Source organism: Macrobrachium nipponense, chromosome 4 (genome assembly GCF_015104395.2).
Source record: "Macrobrachium nipponense isolate FS-2020 chromosome 4, ASM1510439v2, whole genome shotgun sequence".
NCBI lineage: Eukaryota > Metazoa > Arthropoda > Malacostraca > Decapoda > Palaemonidae > Macrobrachium > Macrobrachium nipponense.
The window spans coordinates 123,338,725-123,355,265 of record NC_061100.1 but is presented as its reverse complement, the minus strand read 5'-3'; the positions used below and the strand labels follow the sequence as shown (position 1 = coordinate 123,355,265).

Sequence of the window (16,541 nt, the reverse complement as noted above, 5' to 3'; positions counted from 1 at the left end):
TGTACACTCTCTATTTGTGTAAACCCATTTGGTAGTGTGGGTACCATATCTTATTGCAATATTCAAGTGGACTATGTACATACGTTTTATAAAGCATAATCATCTGTTTGGCTTTTCTTGTTTTGAAGTGACGTAACTTCTTTCCCATTTATACTTTGCATTTTGCCAATAGTATTGCTATTTGATCATTGCATAACATATTCCTATTCAACATCACACCAAGGTCTTTAACTGCTTCCTTATTTGTGAGTCTTGTTATTAGGTCCCCTATATTCATTATCAGAGTTAAATGCCATCCTATTTACCTCTGCCCATTCATATATTTTGTTTAGGTCTCTTTGTAGCGAGTTCCTATCTTCATTACAAGTAATTTCTCTATTTATTCTTGTGCCATCGGCGAAACTTCTCACTACCGAGTCCTTAACATTACTGTCTATGTCTGCAATCATAACAACAAACAGCAATGCAGCTAACACCGTACCTTGTGGTACACCAGATATTACCTTAGCTTCATCTGATTTCTCATTGTTTGCAATCACTATCTGTTTTGTTTTGAAAAAATTATTTTATCCATCTCCCTACTTTGTCCACAATATTATTTTTTCTAATTTTATTCGCTAACATATTATGGTCTATCATATCAAAAATTATTTTTCATTAAATGTTTTATTAAATTTTTCTTCATTACCTTTTCATACACTTTCATAATATGTGATGTTAGACTCACAGGCCTATAAATACTTGCCTCTAGTCTTGATCCACTCTTGAAAATAGGGGTAATATATGCTAATTTATGTTCATCATAAATCTTGCCTGTATGTACACTTTGTCTTAATAATATTGCGAGCGGCTTTGCAACAGAATGAACTACTTTCTTTAACAAAATGGCAGAGATGCCGTATGGTCCAGCTGCTGGGTTTACGAATTGCAGCTACTTTTTTTTATAAACGTAGTAAATTAAATGAAGTACTACATGTGTGTTTTTGTCAGTTTTGCCTCCCAAAACATTTTGCAGTCTGCTCATTATTTGTAGTTCCCAGTTGTGCTTGACTTATGACCTTGATGTTTACTAAAGGGAAATATTTTCTTGGTAGTATTTTATAGTCAAACTAAAGGGTTTTGTGATATTGATAGTTCCCCCAGTTATCGTTAATATCGGGATTCTTTCCAATTTTAAAGTAATACATTTATGGGGATCTACTTCCAATGAGTATTACTTCACTGATAATGACATCACATTCATAAAGCATAAAGAGGCTACGAAAAGCGCACCTATTTTACAAGGTTATCTTATAGAAAAAATTTTTTTATATCATAACATGTACTGAAAGCTATTTTAGTGATTTTGAATACAGTATTCTAGTACATTCTGTATGATGCTTTGTTTACATCTGCTCACGCCACTAGTTGGCGGAGTAACTTGGGCAATTTTTTAAAATTTGTGATAACAGACATAATTTGGCTTATTTTTAATATTTTATTACTTTGCTGCAATAATTAAGCTTGATTTTCAGTGTTTTCTTATTAGCAACAATATTTGCGCCTACCCCTTACGTACATAATATACATACCTAGCCTAGAGTATGGCGCTCAGTCAAACATTGCTAATATGGCCGCATTGGGGGTACATAGGCAAATTATTTTGATATAGTATATATTTAAAAATTTAAAGTGTCTAATATGGTATATTATTTAACACTGAACTTATTTAATTGTAATTTATGTGTAAAGTTTTGTTTAAGAAGGCAAGGTTAGGGTAATAACTGGTGGTCAAGAATGAATTAATCCATTTTCAGTTATTTCTCATGGGAAAAATTAAATCAGACCTCTACTAAATTGCATTTCACCAATTTTTCTGGAAAGGATTAGCATTTTTAAAGTATTGGTCCAGTATTTTTGTTAGACTGGCATTCCAGTCAGTCCTTTTGATTCCAAACCATAAGACTTTTACTGTACATGGCTGCCTACTCTGAACCTGCAAGGTTATCTTGTGCAAAGATTGTCTCATTTGAACACACTGTAGTAGATAGATACCCTTTTGAATCATATTCTCACAAAGGTAAAGTATCTTATCTCAGACAAACTCATAAAATTACCAAACACTCCAAAGTATATTCATATATCAGCATGAATGCTCTGACAATCAAATTCTTGAGGAAAAAATAAGTAAATAAGTTTGTCTATTCCTGGTGAGTTGGTGAGGGATTAACTGCCTTAATTTGTGTGCAGTCTAAGGAAATAATAAAAACCTGTGGGTGGAAAGGTGGCCACATAAAAGTAATGGACATGTAATTTTTTTTTTTTTAATTCCATTTGTTCAAACCCAAATCCATGACTTTACTCTCAGCATAATGGCAATTTACGGGAGAGTGCTGAGCCACAGAAAGATGAGAGACCTGGAAGTATTAGTAGGGGTTCCTGGGAATAAGACAAGTTTACCATTATGGGTCTGCAGTAATCACCTGTGCTTGTGCCAACCTATAAAGAGTAAAATATCATTACCGTATATTTCGGCGTATAAGTCGACCAGAAGATAAGTCGACCCGCCCCTTCTGAGTAAATTTTTATGATTTTAACTAATATCGGGTATATTAGTCGACCTATAAAATGTGAGGCTAACCGTACGCTCAAAATAAGCAGCAGGGTAAAACGTATCATATAAAATAACCTGAATGTTAATACGATACATATGTTGCTCTACTTGCCATATGAAATACAAGTAATATACTCGGTATATTAACAAATCTGTAATATATAAAAGATGAATACCGGCAAATATGATTAGAAATGACGAAACGAAAGATACGTTACTCAAGTGTAATGTAAACAAACAAAGCGCTAACTAACGGTGCGTAACAGCCTACGTATATATGTATGTACAAACTACCACTCAAGTTAATGTTTTGGTTGGGTTGTTAAAACAACGACGTGCCAGTTGGATGGATGAAAATGGTGTGAAATTGTGGATAGAAAACATTTGGAGCAGACGCCCAGGTGGATTAAAAAGGATAGAAGTCTATTGATTTGGGATATGTTTCGTAGTCACATAACAGAGAATACTAAAGCCAGATTAGCAAAAATTTGAAGAATTTTAAATACATATTTACCATTAAATAAATTTTTTTTTTATTTTATTTTATGTGATAAAGATTTCATACCATAAATGTTTTTGAACAATACCCCGGTAAATACAAAACTGTCAGAGTGAACGCATCCTTCTCAATTACGGTACAACAAATGGCTACGCAATCTTTACACTTGCTGTGCGATTGGGGTTTCTTCAAAGGTAATGGATGTTCTATTGTATTATTATTGTCGTATTACAGTGTGAAATGTTTTTAATACTGGAATTTACATACATAGTTACCTCAACAAGGCTGTCATTGTTATTAGCCAACTGTAAAGCCTGGATTCCTGTACTGATATGCCAAAATAATAAAGATTCACTTTTTGTTACCGTTAGATAAGTCGACCCCCTAATTTTGGCATGATTTTTTGGGGCTTAAGGGTCGACTTATACGCCAAAATATACGGTATCTGTTAGCTTTTTAACAGGACAAGTATGATTGGGGATTTGCAGAAATGCATTATAAGGCTGTGTTGAAAGTAATGGGTTTGGGATGAAACAAACCACTAAATATTGAAATCTAACCTCATAAGAAAACAAGCCACTAAACATTAAAATCTAACCTCATAACGAATTTTCTGGATTTGAGCTGCATTACCCGATATCCTGTACAAACCATCAGTACGCAGGTTTTCATCAGACTTTTCAATGTTCCTAATGCACTGTAAAACAAACAAAGGTGTTCCTGTTCTATCTTGTGATGCCAGCTCAGCAAGAGTACTTCCAAAAACTGCCTCTGAAAATAAAAATTTACAAAATTTGAAAATCAGAAACAAGTAAATCAAAATGTGCAAAAAAACTAATGAAAGCTTAACTGAACGAAATAAAAATTATTATAGCAGTATTTCATGTATCAAGCATTCAAGGTACAATAATTCCCAAATTCAAAAATTTCCCAATTATGAAAAAACTGGTACAAGTTTACAATCTCTTATTCATAATTCTAAGAACTGATAAGCTCTAAAAAACTGAATATTTTTTTGGAGAACAGCAATCATTTGCAAAAGTCAAAACGGTACAACTTTATTTACAATAATGATGATTTAAATAAAAAGTTTTGCTTGCTGTGTCCAATTGTATTACAGAATATAAACACCGAGATCATGCGCCACTTGCATTTGATATAGTTTATATTCTCAAAATCTTGGCTGATTGAGTATACATACTACTGACAATTTCAATGCTATTAGAAGCAGCATAATTCAGATACTACTTTTCTTGTAAATTAACAAAGTTGGGTTTAAAAAGTGCAGATTACTATTTTTTTTTAAAGTAGTAAAAGTGTGATTTTGCATGTATCAAACAACACTTCTGCCTGTTCCAAATGGTTTGCAGCCTGCCCGTTATCTTTTTATTTAGCCGCAGCTATTACCTGCAGCTTTAATTTAGTGGTATTCTTTTATATGACTTTCTCCATTGAGTGAAAGGCGAATAAAAATGTATTTTAATTTTACTTATGGAAGCCACCATTAAGAATTGACAAGTTTTAACCACTTGACAACTTTACTGCAACTACCTATTAATAAATGCTTGATAGTTACAGTAAATGACATCAGCAATCGGCTGTTTCTTAATTCAGTAGTTTATATCCGTACAGGCAGCCCAAGGTTAACAGCAGCATCGGTTAATGGCTACCCTATATTTCTGCATATAAGATGACCTTTAAATCCTAAAATTCACCCCTTAAAATTTGGGATCATCTTATACTACAATTCTAATAATCAAACCTTGAATTCTAAGATGTGTATCAGTATGCTAGCCTCAGCCTTGGCAGTATAGCTTAACCTGAAGATTCACATTATGAAATAAACCAATAGTTAAGGAAATAAAACCATTTTTACCTAATATATTACTGGCATATCTTCATAACAAATAGCCTATTTGAAGAATAATTCTAAATAAATGAAACCAACTTTTATATGCGATCCCAGCTAAGAAAATGTAAACATCGAGTTACGGTTGCTTTAACAGCAACCTTTATCTTTCATTAACCTTTTAGAAACTTCAGTGGCAGTGTAATTATGGTAATAACAACATTCAGGATAACAATATTAATTTTTAATTAAAAGTTTCTCATACATATCACAAGATTGATCACATTTGCCACCATCATAGGGATTCCAGTCTGGATCTGGCGAGTCAACTTCAGCTTCGTTGTCGATGTCATACACATCATCTTTGGTAACAACCATGGCATTTTTTAAATGACTTTATGACACTTTCAATTTTCCCATTCCATAACAAAAATGCAGCGAACATCACTTGAGGCAGCATGCAAAGCTGTTTGTAACTATTTAGAACAAATCACTCTTATGAACGATAATTGTGTACAATAATTATCATTCATTATTGTATTTTTATTAGCAGTTGTTTGAGAATGGCAACAAAACAAAACAATGGTTTCCCTTTTAGGCAATGTCAGTATGAAAAACATGATATAGAATCTGCTTTGTTAAACCCACCTTTGGTACTTTACGAAAGGTATGTATCTCTGAATTCAGTTCCATTCGGCAACTAAAGACAGTGATGATATCAGTAAAATGCAATCAGCTGATTATTTTAAGACTGTAAACAAACCAGACTGCAAATGACGCATCATCGCTCTGTTCGTATAAAAGGATTTTGACGTAGGAAAAATCTATTTCTGGGCGAGGAAGCCATGTCACCCAGTGCAATACGTTCCTTTAGCGCTATTTCTAAGGTAAATTTTAGCTAAAATACCAGAGAACTGCTAAATTGGACATGCCAGAATATTCTGACTCGCTCACCCTTTCTAAAAGGGTGTCGGTATGAATCTGGGGCGAGTGAAAAACACTACCACAGCAGCCTCTCCAATTAGCCTTTTCCACATCAAAACCCTTTAGATAAGGGGAGCCGTGCTACGGCTCACTCCCTGCTACCGCGAAGGTAACGTCAGGGTCGACATTCCTTTGATACCCATTCCGAGAGTCCTCCTCCTTTCCAACCACCTCAACAACAAGCTTTAGTCCAGGCTGTACCAGTACAGCAAGTACCACAGCCTTCGACCTCCAAGGCAAAGCCTCAGCATCAATTGGTTCTGTTGGTCCCGTCTCCTACCCAACAAGCTCCAACACAGTACGCAATGTCGCCTGCCTTTAACCCAACCTTTGAGTCTCAGGCATTTCAGCCTTTTAACAGGTTTGGGAGGGGTGGCAGAGCAAGGGGTTCCTTTCGCCAACGTGGCGGAACCAGAGCCTCCGGCCGAGCTAGAGGTTCAAGAACAGGAAGAGGGACAAGACCCTCATCCTCTCAATGAGGACTCTCAGGTAGGAGGCAGGCTGTACCACTTTCGTCATCGTTGGGGGTTCAGCAATTGGGCAAAAAGCATAGTATCCAGGGGCCTAGGCTGGAGTTGGATCGAAGGTCCTCCTTAACCCAACACCTTCTATCAAGAACCAACACAGGAGTTGGTAGACTACTCCCAGGAGCTTCTCCAAAAGGGAGCAGTGTTGAGAACCAGGAAACTGAAGTTCCAGGGACGCTTGTTCAGTGTTCCGAAAAAAAGCACCGACAAGAGAAGGGTGATCTTAGACTTGTCCCGTTTAAACTTGTACATTCGTTGCGACAAGTTCAAAATGCTGACCATCTCTAAGGTGCGAACCTTACTTCCCCGTGGGGCCGTCACCACCTCTATAGATCTTACAGACGCCTACTATCATGTCCCGATAGCTCGGCACTTCCGTCCGTTTCTAGGCTTCAAATTAGGGAAGGAAGCCTTCTCCTTCAAAGTAATGCCCTTCGGGCTCATTATAGCCCCAAGGATTTTTACGAAGCTAGCGGAGTCGGTGGTGCAGGAGCTAAGGTCTCAGGGTATAATGGTAGTAGTGTATCTGGACGATTGGCTAGTGTGGGAGATGGACAAGGACAAGTGTATGAAAGCCACGAAAAAGGTCATGACTTTCCTAGAACACTTAGGGTTCAAAATCAACAGGGGCAAGTCCTGCCTGTATCCAGAGTCAAGGTTCCAGTGGCTAGGTATCCAATGGGACTTGGATTCGCATACTCTTTCCATTCCATCGGCAAAGAGAAAGGAGATTGCAAAGGCGACAAGGCAATTCTTGAAATCCAAAAAGACGTCCAGGAGAAGCCAGGAGAGGATCTTAGGCTCTCTCCAGTTTGCTTCCGTGACAGACGTCCTGCTGAAGGCCAAACTCAAGGATATCAATCGAGTTTGGCGTTCCAAGGCCAATGCAAGGTTCCGGGACAGGCTTGCTTCGTTGCCAGCCAGCCTGAAGAAACATCTTCGGCCTTGGTCGAAGTCATCAAACTTGGCAAAGACAATTCTGCTGTAATTTCCTCCTCCGTCCTTAGTGGTGCAAACAGATGCGTCTCTGATGGGTTGGGGGGGATACTCGCAGTACGAGAAGGTTCAGGGGACGTGGTCGACTCAGTTCTAGAAGCTCCACATCAACGTCCTGGAGGCTATGGATGTGTTTCTTACGTTGAGGAAACTTCGCCCGCCAAAGGGGACACATATCAGGTTGGTTCTCGACAGTGCAGTAGTAGTGCACTGCATAAACAGAGGCGATTCAAAATCAAGCCATGTGAACCACGTAATGATAGCAATCTTCTCTCTAGAGGCCAAGAACACCTGGCATCTGTCAGCTACTCACCTGGCAGGAGTTCAGAACGTAGTAGTGGACGCACTTTCTCGCTCAGTCCCACTGGAATCAGAATGGTCACTGGACTGGAAGTCATTCAAGAAGGTTTGCAGCATAGTACCGGGTCTGGAAGTGGATCTGTTTGCTACCGAGGCGAACCACAAACTCCCATGTTACGTAACCCCCAACCTGGACCCTCTGGCCTACGCTACAGATGCTCTGACCATAGATTGGAACCAATGGTAGAAAATTTACTTATTTCCTCCAGTGAACCTTCTCCTGAAGGTTCTGAACAAGTTGAGGTCATTCAAGGGTCAAGTGGCACTCATAGCACCACATTGGCCGAAGAGCAACTGGTTTCCTCTTCTCCTAGAATTGGGTCTCCGTCCTCACTCTCTTCAGAACTCGAGCTTGTCACAACAAGTACAAACGAAGACTGTGTTCGATTCCTCAGGTCTTCACAAAACACTAACTTTATGGATTTCATGAAGTTTGCAGGACGGAGGGGTGAGGACATAGACCCAGAAAACATTTAGTTCTTGGAGTCAGACAAAAGGGAATCAACACTCCGCCACTATGAATCAGCAGTTAAGAAATTGGCGGCTTTCCTCAATGCGTCCAATATCCAAAATATGTCAGTTAATGTAGCTATCACCTTCTTCAGGAGTTTATTTGAACAAGGTTTGGTGGCTAGCACAATTACAACTACGAAATCAGCCTTGAAAAAGATTTTCCAGATCGGATTTGGTATCAATTTAACAGTCTTACTTCACGTCTATTCCGAGGGCATGTGCACGTCTTCGGCCTGTACAGAGACCGTCGATGGTGTCATGGTTTCTTAATGATGTACTTAAGCTCGCTTCGGATACAGACAACTTGGCGTGTGATTATCAATCCTTATTGCGTAAGACACTATTTTTGTTAAGTCTGGCTTCAGGTGCTAGGGTTTCAGAGTTGTCAGCTTTATCTAGAGACCCAGGTCATATAGAATTTTTACCATCGGGGGACGTGTTGCTTTCACCAAATCAGACATTTCTCGCCAAGAATGAGGACCCTCTAGATAGGTGGTCGCCATGGAAAATTGTCCCGCTTCCGCAGGATCCATTATTGTGCCCTGTGCAAACACTGAAGGATTTTCTTTCTAGGACATCTGGCCATTCGAAAGGCCCACTTTTCATTAGGGAAGCTGGGGGGACCATTTCTCTAAAGGGCATAAGGCAACAAATTTTGTATTTTATAAAGAAAGCTAATCCAGGATCATTTCCGAAGGTGCATGACATCCGAGCTATTGCAACAACTATTAACTTTTTCAAATATATGTGTTTTGATGATCTTAAAAAGTACACAGGTTGGAAGTCACCCTCAGTTTATAAACGCCATTACCCTAAGTCCTTGGAGGCTCTTAAATACCCGACAGTAGCGTTGGGCAGACCAGTGTCCCCTGCTACAGCATGAACAATTTGCAGTGACTTTAATTTTTCCTCATTTTCTTTCCGCCAGCCTCATTAACAATCTACCTAAGCTACCTCAGTCCATCCTATGATGTTCATATTTAGAGTTTAAGTTTTATTTGTACATAATGTTATTGTATTACAATTTAAATCTGTATTTTTGTAACTGAAATTTATATACATTTTTAGCCTTAAAATATGGTGTCTATTAAGGCTATGATATATTTTTATACTAATTGTATCTTAGTTTATTATATTCTCACATTTTTTAGTTGTTTTTCACTTTCAACCCTTTATTTTTGAATTGTCATTTAGCTATAATTTACCTTAGAAATAGCGCTAAAGGAACGTATTTCACGGAGCGACATGGCTGAGCCCAGAAATACAATAATACGTACTTGCAATATGATGACAGTAAAACAAGTTTTATTAAAATAATCATTATTCTCAATACAACTATTATTCAACTTTTGCAAATGGATGTCTATCAATGTAACAACCTAACCTAGGCAATGCTCTCTCTCTCTCTCTCTCTCATCGATACTAAAGATACTCCTCCAGTAAAACAATTACAGTTTTTAGAATTCTGGATGAAGCAATTATTGTAAACGTATGACATATACAACCGAACTTAGAAACAGCTGATTGCTAACATTTTCTGTAACTATCAAGCATTTTTCAGAGCTCCATTAAAATTATTAAGTTGTTAAACCCTGCTGACTATCAATGGTAGCTTCCATAAGTAAAAATAAAATACATTTTTGTTAATCCCTTATGCAATGGAGATCTCAAGAAAGAATACTAGTAAATTAAAGCTTCAGGTTATAGCCGAGCCTGAATAAAACGAATAACGGCCAAGCGGTTAAGTGATGTTCGGAAATGGAGAAACTGTTTATATAACGAAGTAATATATGCATGTTTTCAACCAAACTTTGTTAGTTTGCAATAAAAGGTATCTCCAAATGATATCTCTTCTAACAAATAATGGCAATGAAGATGTCGATAATACTCAAATCAGCCGAGATTTTGAGATTGTAAACAACATCAAATGTAATTGGTGTACATGATGATGTTTATCTGTAATACAGTAACAATATGATATCAGTAATATACTGTAATTGGATACAACAAGCAAAATAATAAATTTGATCCAAAAAAAGTTTGGTTTTGTAATTTAGAAGTTGTCCTATAGTACTACAGACATGAGATAAATTAATGAAAATGTGCCATGATTTTTTACCTCGTCTTATCTAAAGTTTGTCTTAAATGCGGAAATATAAGGTATTTGGTTTTATGGCACTTTTCTAGCGACACTGCTTACTGGATTTTTGGTGTCAATCTACGGTTAGTGGCACCGATCTCCAGTTAACCCTTAAACGCTGAAGCGGTATTTTAAAAATCGTCTCCCATATGCCGGCGGCATTCGCGAGTGAGCGCCGAAGCGGAAAAATTGTTTTTTTCAAAAAATCACAGCACACTTAGTTTTCAAGATTAAGAGTTCATTTTAGGCTCCTTTATTTGTCATTGTCTGAAGTTTAGTATGCAACCATCAGAAATTAAAAAAATATCATTATCATATATAAATATTGGGATATATGACAGTGCAAAAAAAAATGTCATATACAATTGTATACAAATCGCGCTGTGAGCAAAATGGTTAAAGCTAACAAGTTAATTTTTTTTGTATTGTACAATAAATTGCAATCATTTTGGTATATAACACATTGTAAAACAATCAAGGCAAGACAGAGAAAATATTATCACAAAATGATGCATGAATTCGTAACGCGCGGACGTAAACAAAAGCTGTTTTCAAAAATTAGCCATAAATCAAAATATTGTGCTAGAGACTTCTCGTTTGTTGCAAAATGAGGGTAACTGATTGAATATTACTAGACTGTAAGTGTTGTAGCTTACAATTGCAGTTTTCGACCATTTCGGTCGAGTTAAAGCTGACCGAAGGAAGAATTTTTTCTATTTATCGTTATTTATATGAAAATATTTCAAAACTGATAAAAGCTACAACCATAGGTTGTTTTAGTTCTATTCTACATGAAATTGCGCACATTTCCATATGTAAAACTTTATGTAACGGCTAATTTTAAATGGTGCAAACGTTAATTACTACAATCGGACGAAAAAATTTATTTTCTGGGCTCAGCTCGTGTCGCTGCGCGCGAAATATCCTTTAATCTATTATTTCTAGGGTAAATGTACTAACACATACCAGAGAATAAATAAAATAAAGAAAAAGGTCAGTATAACTGACTCGCTCACCCTCCAGGAGGGTGTCGGTATGAACACTAGGCGAGTGAGACCACTACCACGAGCCAAATGCCAATAGAAATCTCCCACTACAAAATCCCTCCAAGAGGGGAGCCGACCCACAGAGTGAGCAGCTCGTACTACTACTACTCCATCCCATGCTGCCGACTGCTGCGCTCTGGTGGCCATCCTTTCAAGTTAGCGCACACGAGTCGGTTGTGATATTTTTCCTCTCTGTGTTTTTTTGTGCCCTTTCATTGGATTTTTCTATTATGGAGCGTGCAGCTATCGCAGCAGCTAAGTTAAGTACTCAGTATTTACGGTTAGTTGGTTTTTTTTTCCGGCCCCCCCTGAGACAGTATTTGCCGTTTTTTAGGTATAAATACGATCTCGGGGTCGGAAGCATGGCAGCATGGTTCTGCCTCGTGTTGGGTTCGTTCTTGGTCTCCCATACCTTGAACATCTCCTTATTATCTTCGCTCTATATGATTATCCGCTTTACTTAGGGTACGGTCTACTCAGGTTTGTCATGCATGCATGTATTTTACCTTACGTAGGCTTCTTCTATCCAGACCCTAGTCCAGGTTCTTAGTATCGGCCTCTGACTAGCTTTGGATGGGCTAGACTTGCCTTCGGGTTAGTCGTACACTCCTGGATTTTTTCTCCTGCTATATTGTTTTCTTCTTTCATTTTATTTATTTATACTGTGTATTTTGTTATAGTTAGGTTAGTTAGGCGTCTGGCTTAGCCTAGGTCCTGGCTCTTTGAGCCTATACTACCGCTCATCAGTTCGGTTGCTTCCCTATAGCATCTCTCTGATCAGTTGGTTTGGCCCAGTGGGCTTATTTGCTACCGCTTTTCAGTTCAGTATGCTTCCCGATAGCATTTCTCTGATCAGTGGTTGTCCTAGGCTTAGTTGTCGTATTTGGTCTTACCGCCTCGTGGTCACTTCGTGATCACGGGTCAGCCAGACGCCTGTCCAGTCATTCTCCCCCCCCCCTCCCGCTCTTCCATAGAGTCGGGCGGGGGTGGGTCGGTCTGCCCATGCTCGCTCCACATACCCGAGCCTGCCTCCCTCTCTCCCCCTCAGGCGGAGGGGCTAGGGAGTCGGGACAGACCCAGACTGGTCTTGACCTCTCCGGCTTCCCGGTCCGGCCGGGTGGTACGGAGTGGGGGGGTACTGGCCTTTCCCCCCCTCCGCGCTACCTTGTCGCTCCGGGCTAGCTCGAGCCTGTATGTCTTCTCGCCCTTTCCCACCTTACTAGGGCTCCTTCCTGATCGGAGTCCTGGTATCCAGCGGAAAGTTGTGTTAGTCCACCCAGTAGGGTGGACCGGAGCATACAGTGGGTCTCTGCTAACCTTACCGTTTTGCTGAGTTACTACACTCCGCTACGCACTGGACTTAGTCCGGTTTGCTTATGTGCTAGGTTTTTAAGTTGATCTATTAAAGTTTATCTTAAGTACCTTAAAAAAAACCAATCCCCCCTCCCTTGACATGTCTTACGGATCTCTCGGGATTATAGCCTATCAGGCGATGCAGGGAGGGGTTATGCCCAAATTTTTCCGAGCTCCGGCATGCATCGGAGTTTGTTTCTTCGGTCCTTTAGACTGTAAAGTGATGTTTTTTTTTTAAAGATACTCATGTGTCTTCCCACTTACAGGCCACCAACTGTGAGCATCCGGGATGTTCCGCCACACTTCAGGACCCTTGTGGACACGAAGTTTGCCGGTCCCATGCTCCATGCGCGACTCCGCTCGGGGACATCCAGGTCTGGTACCATGAGACGTGTACCATATGTTACGATCTGGTGAGCCAGCTTTTGGAAGGGGTAGTTTTCCATCTCCAGTAGCTGCTCCGCTTCTATTTTAGCGCTTAAGTTTTCATCATTTACTTTAACTTAAGGCATTTAATTTAAGTTATACTTTAAGTTTTAGTTTTAAGTGATTCTTAAATCTAAAACTACGCCCTCTCTTCCAGGCTCCGGCAGTAAGGGATACCGCATGGCTACCCTGCGGGCCTGGGTCGGCGGTTTTGGGAAAAACGCCGCCAAGGGACAGCCCTACATCCTGGAGAAGCGGTTGGCATTATTAATCTTCCCCGGAGGCAAGGCGACAGGATACGTCGACCCGGTAGAGGCGGATCCGACTATCGCCTTCATCCAACAACAGCTGGCTACCTCATTAACTGATCAAGACCAGGATATCTCTACGGATGTCGCGACCCTAGATATTAATGTTGAACCTATGGTAGGTATAGAACGACCTGTTGGTCGAGGTAGGTACGGTGGACACCCAAGGGTCACCCTTGGGCGTAACTGTTTCTTCTACCCCTCAACCTCTCCATCCTTCCAAGGCTTTACGGTGACGAAATATATTCTCCTCCTGGCGCTTCGGTTAGACCTAAGGTCAAGGCTAAAGTGATGACCTTGACTAAGACGTCGTCGTCGTCTAAGAAGACGACTTCGGCTTCATCCTCCTCCCGTAAGTCTCCGGCTGGGAATCCCGGAGCAACCAGGTCTAAAGCTTCTAGCTCCGGCTCTAAGTCCTCGAGGAGTAAAATCCTCCAGAGAGAGATCTCGCACTCCGGCAGAGTCACCAGTTTCCGCTTACCGTTGGGTTCCGATTCAGAGCCTCCCCTCCACCTCCGCAGCAGCTCCGGCTTTGGACTCCAATGCTGGCCTGTTGCAACAGGTGGGTGACCTGGTTGGGTCCTTAAAGAGTAGCATGGAGCAAATGATCTCTCGTCTGTCGGATAGGATTACTTCCCAGGACTCCATTATAGCCGGGCTGAGAGAAGCTCCCTCTAGCCTCTCCTCCACTTTCCAACACAAGTGGATCTCAACTTCCTCCGTATGACTCACTACCTCAGTTCTCTATGAACAATCCTTGGAGAGTAGAGTCATACGCCCCCTTCCAGGACGGTCTCATCTCTATACCGGAATTTGGGACTCGAAGAATAGAGGACTTCGAGTTCTTCCCGGAAGACCTCCAGCCTCCGTTTATAGGCTACGCAAGGCTCACGCCTTCGGCTATGGTGCGGGACGATAAGGTACCTAAGGAGACAGTCCTCTACTCACGAGACCAGGCTCAGAGAGAATGGCTCAGGTGTTTAGAGGACATGGATTGTTCTAACACCAAGATACAACCGTTTAAGAGTCCCTTTACCATTTTCACAATGGATGAGAGTACCCCGCTCCCGTTCCTAACCAAGATCGCGAGGTCGACCATCCCAGCGGCCCAGAAGGGGGAACCTATACCGCAGTTGAAGGAAGCAGATCCCACATCTCCGTTGCTCCCTCAGTTGGAGAATTGTGGGAAGACTTGCCGAACACATTCTCAGCTGGCAAACTCAAACCGGACTGTGCTATGGAGCAGTTTGGTGAAAAGCTACCCAGGCTCCCAGATAGCCTTATTCAGGCTGAATTTGACGCAAAATCGCGACTAGCCAGATCCATCAATTCTATGGCTATGTCTGAGGTAGCTACCATGGCTTATGGATCAGAACCGATTTTAAGCTCATGACCCAAAGCCCTGACTCAAACGGTACAGTCAGATATGTTTGAGTTTGCCACTGCTCGGACGAATTGTAGGAAGCATGTCCTACAAGAGGCAACCATCCGGCATGAACCGAATAGGTTACTCTCGTCTAGCATCTGGGGAGCAGATCTCTTCCCAGAAGCTATGGTTAAGGAGGTCCAGTCAGAGGCTACGAGGTTAAACCAGAGCCTTAAGGATCGTTGGGGCCTTACGGCTAAGAGGAGGCAAGACCTGACTCCTAAAGGTAAGGGACAAAAGAAACCCAGGCGTTTCCAACCTTACCAGAAGAAGCAACCACGCTTTCCTCAACAAGTTCCAGCAGTACCGTTAGTGCAGACAGCCCAACCCTCCACTTCTAAAGGTCAATCACAGCCAATTTATGTGATATCCCCTCAGCCTCAGCCCTCCACCTCTTACGCCATCTCTCCAGCTTACAATCAAGCCTTCGAGAGTCAAGCTTCTCAGAAGTATGACCGCTCGGGTAAGGGAGGCAGAGGTAAGAGGTCCTTTCGTGGGAGAGGATCGGGAGGCCCCTTTAATAGGGGAAAGCACTCAGAGGAGGACGAGGCGGTTACCAGAACCAATGAAGAACTTCTGGTAGGAGGGAGGCTGTTTCACTTTCGCCACCGGTGGAACTTCAGCCAATGGGCTCAGAGCATAGTGTCAAAAGGGCTGGGTTGGAGCTGGTTGACGAACCCACCTCCAGCCAGACCTTTCCGTCAACTTCCTTCCAAAGAATTGACAGAGTACGCGGAGGACCTCCTTCAGAAAGGAGCTATAGCGAGAGTCAAGAGGTTAAAATTTCAAGGTCGCTTGTTCAGCGTGCCAAAGAAAGGCTCACAAAAAAGAAGGGTAATCTTAGACTTGTCCCGCTTAAACTTAACCATCCGCTGCGACAAGTTCAAGATGCTCACGATCTCTCAGGTGCGACCTTACTTCCCCGTGGGGCCGTCACCACCTCTATCGATCTTACAGACGCCTACTATCATATCCCTATTGCAAGACACTTCCGTCCGTATCTGGGTTTCAAGATAGGAGACCAGACATTCTCCTTCAAGGTAGTTCCATTCGGACTCAACGTGGCACCGAGAGTGTTCACGAAGCTAGCGGAAGTGGTAGTGCAACAACTCAGATCGCAAGGGATTATGGTAGTAGCGTATCTCAACGATTGGTTGATCTGGGCCCCAACAGTCGAGGAATGCAACAGAGCTACTCTGAAAGTGATTCAGTTCCTGGAATATCTAGGCTTCAAGATAAACAGGACCAAATCAAGACTCACTCCAGAGTCAAACTTTCAGTGGCTGGGCATTCAATGGAATCTATCCTCCCACACTCTGTCGATTCCATCAACCAAAAGGAAAGAAATAGCAAAGTCAGTCAAGCAATTTCTAAGTCACAAACTGGCGTCAAGGAGAGCTCAGGAAAGGATCCTGGGTTCTCTCCAGTTTGCATCAGTGACAAACGTCTTAATGAAAGCCAAACTGAAAGACCTAACCAGAATCTGGCGCTCGCGAGCAAACGTCAGGTCCAGGGACAAAC

General features: G+C 41.2%; 1 protein-coding gene across 3 annotated transcripts in view; it reads right to left on the bottom strand.

The window, feature by feature from the left end:
• LOC135211116 (uncharacterized) overlaps positions 1-16,541 on the bottom strand; it is a 366,483-nt gene that overhangs the window by 72,587 nt on the left and 277,355 nt on the right. For all 3 annotated transcript variants that reach the window (XM_064244219.1, XM_064244220.1, XM_064244221.1), the window contains one exon: positions 3,691-3,863. In XM_064244219.1, the coding sequence (XP_064100289.1) occupies positions 3,691-3,863 (173 nt within the window). The remainder of the gene's footprint in view (positions 1-3,690; positions 3,864-16,541) is intronic.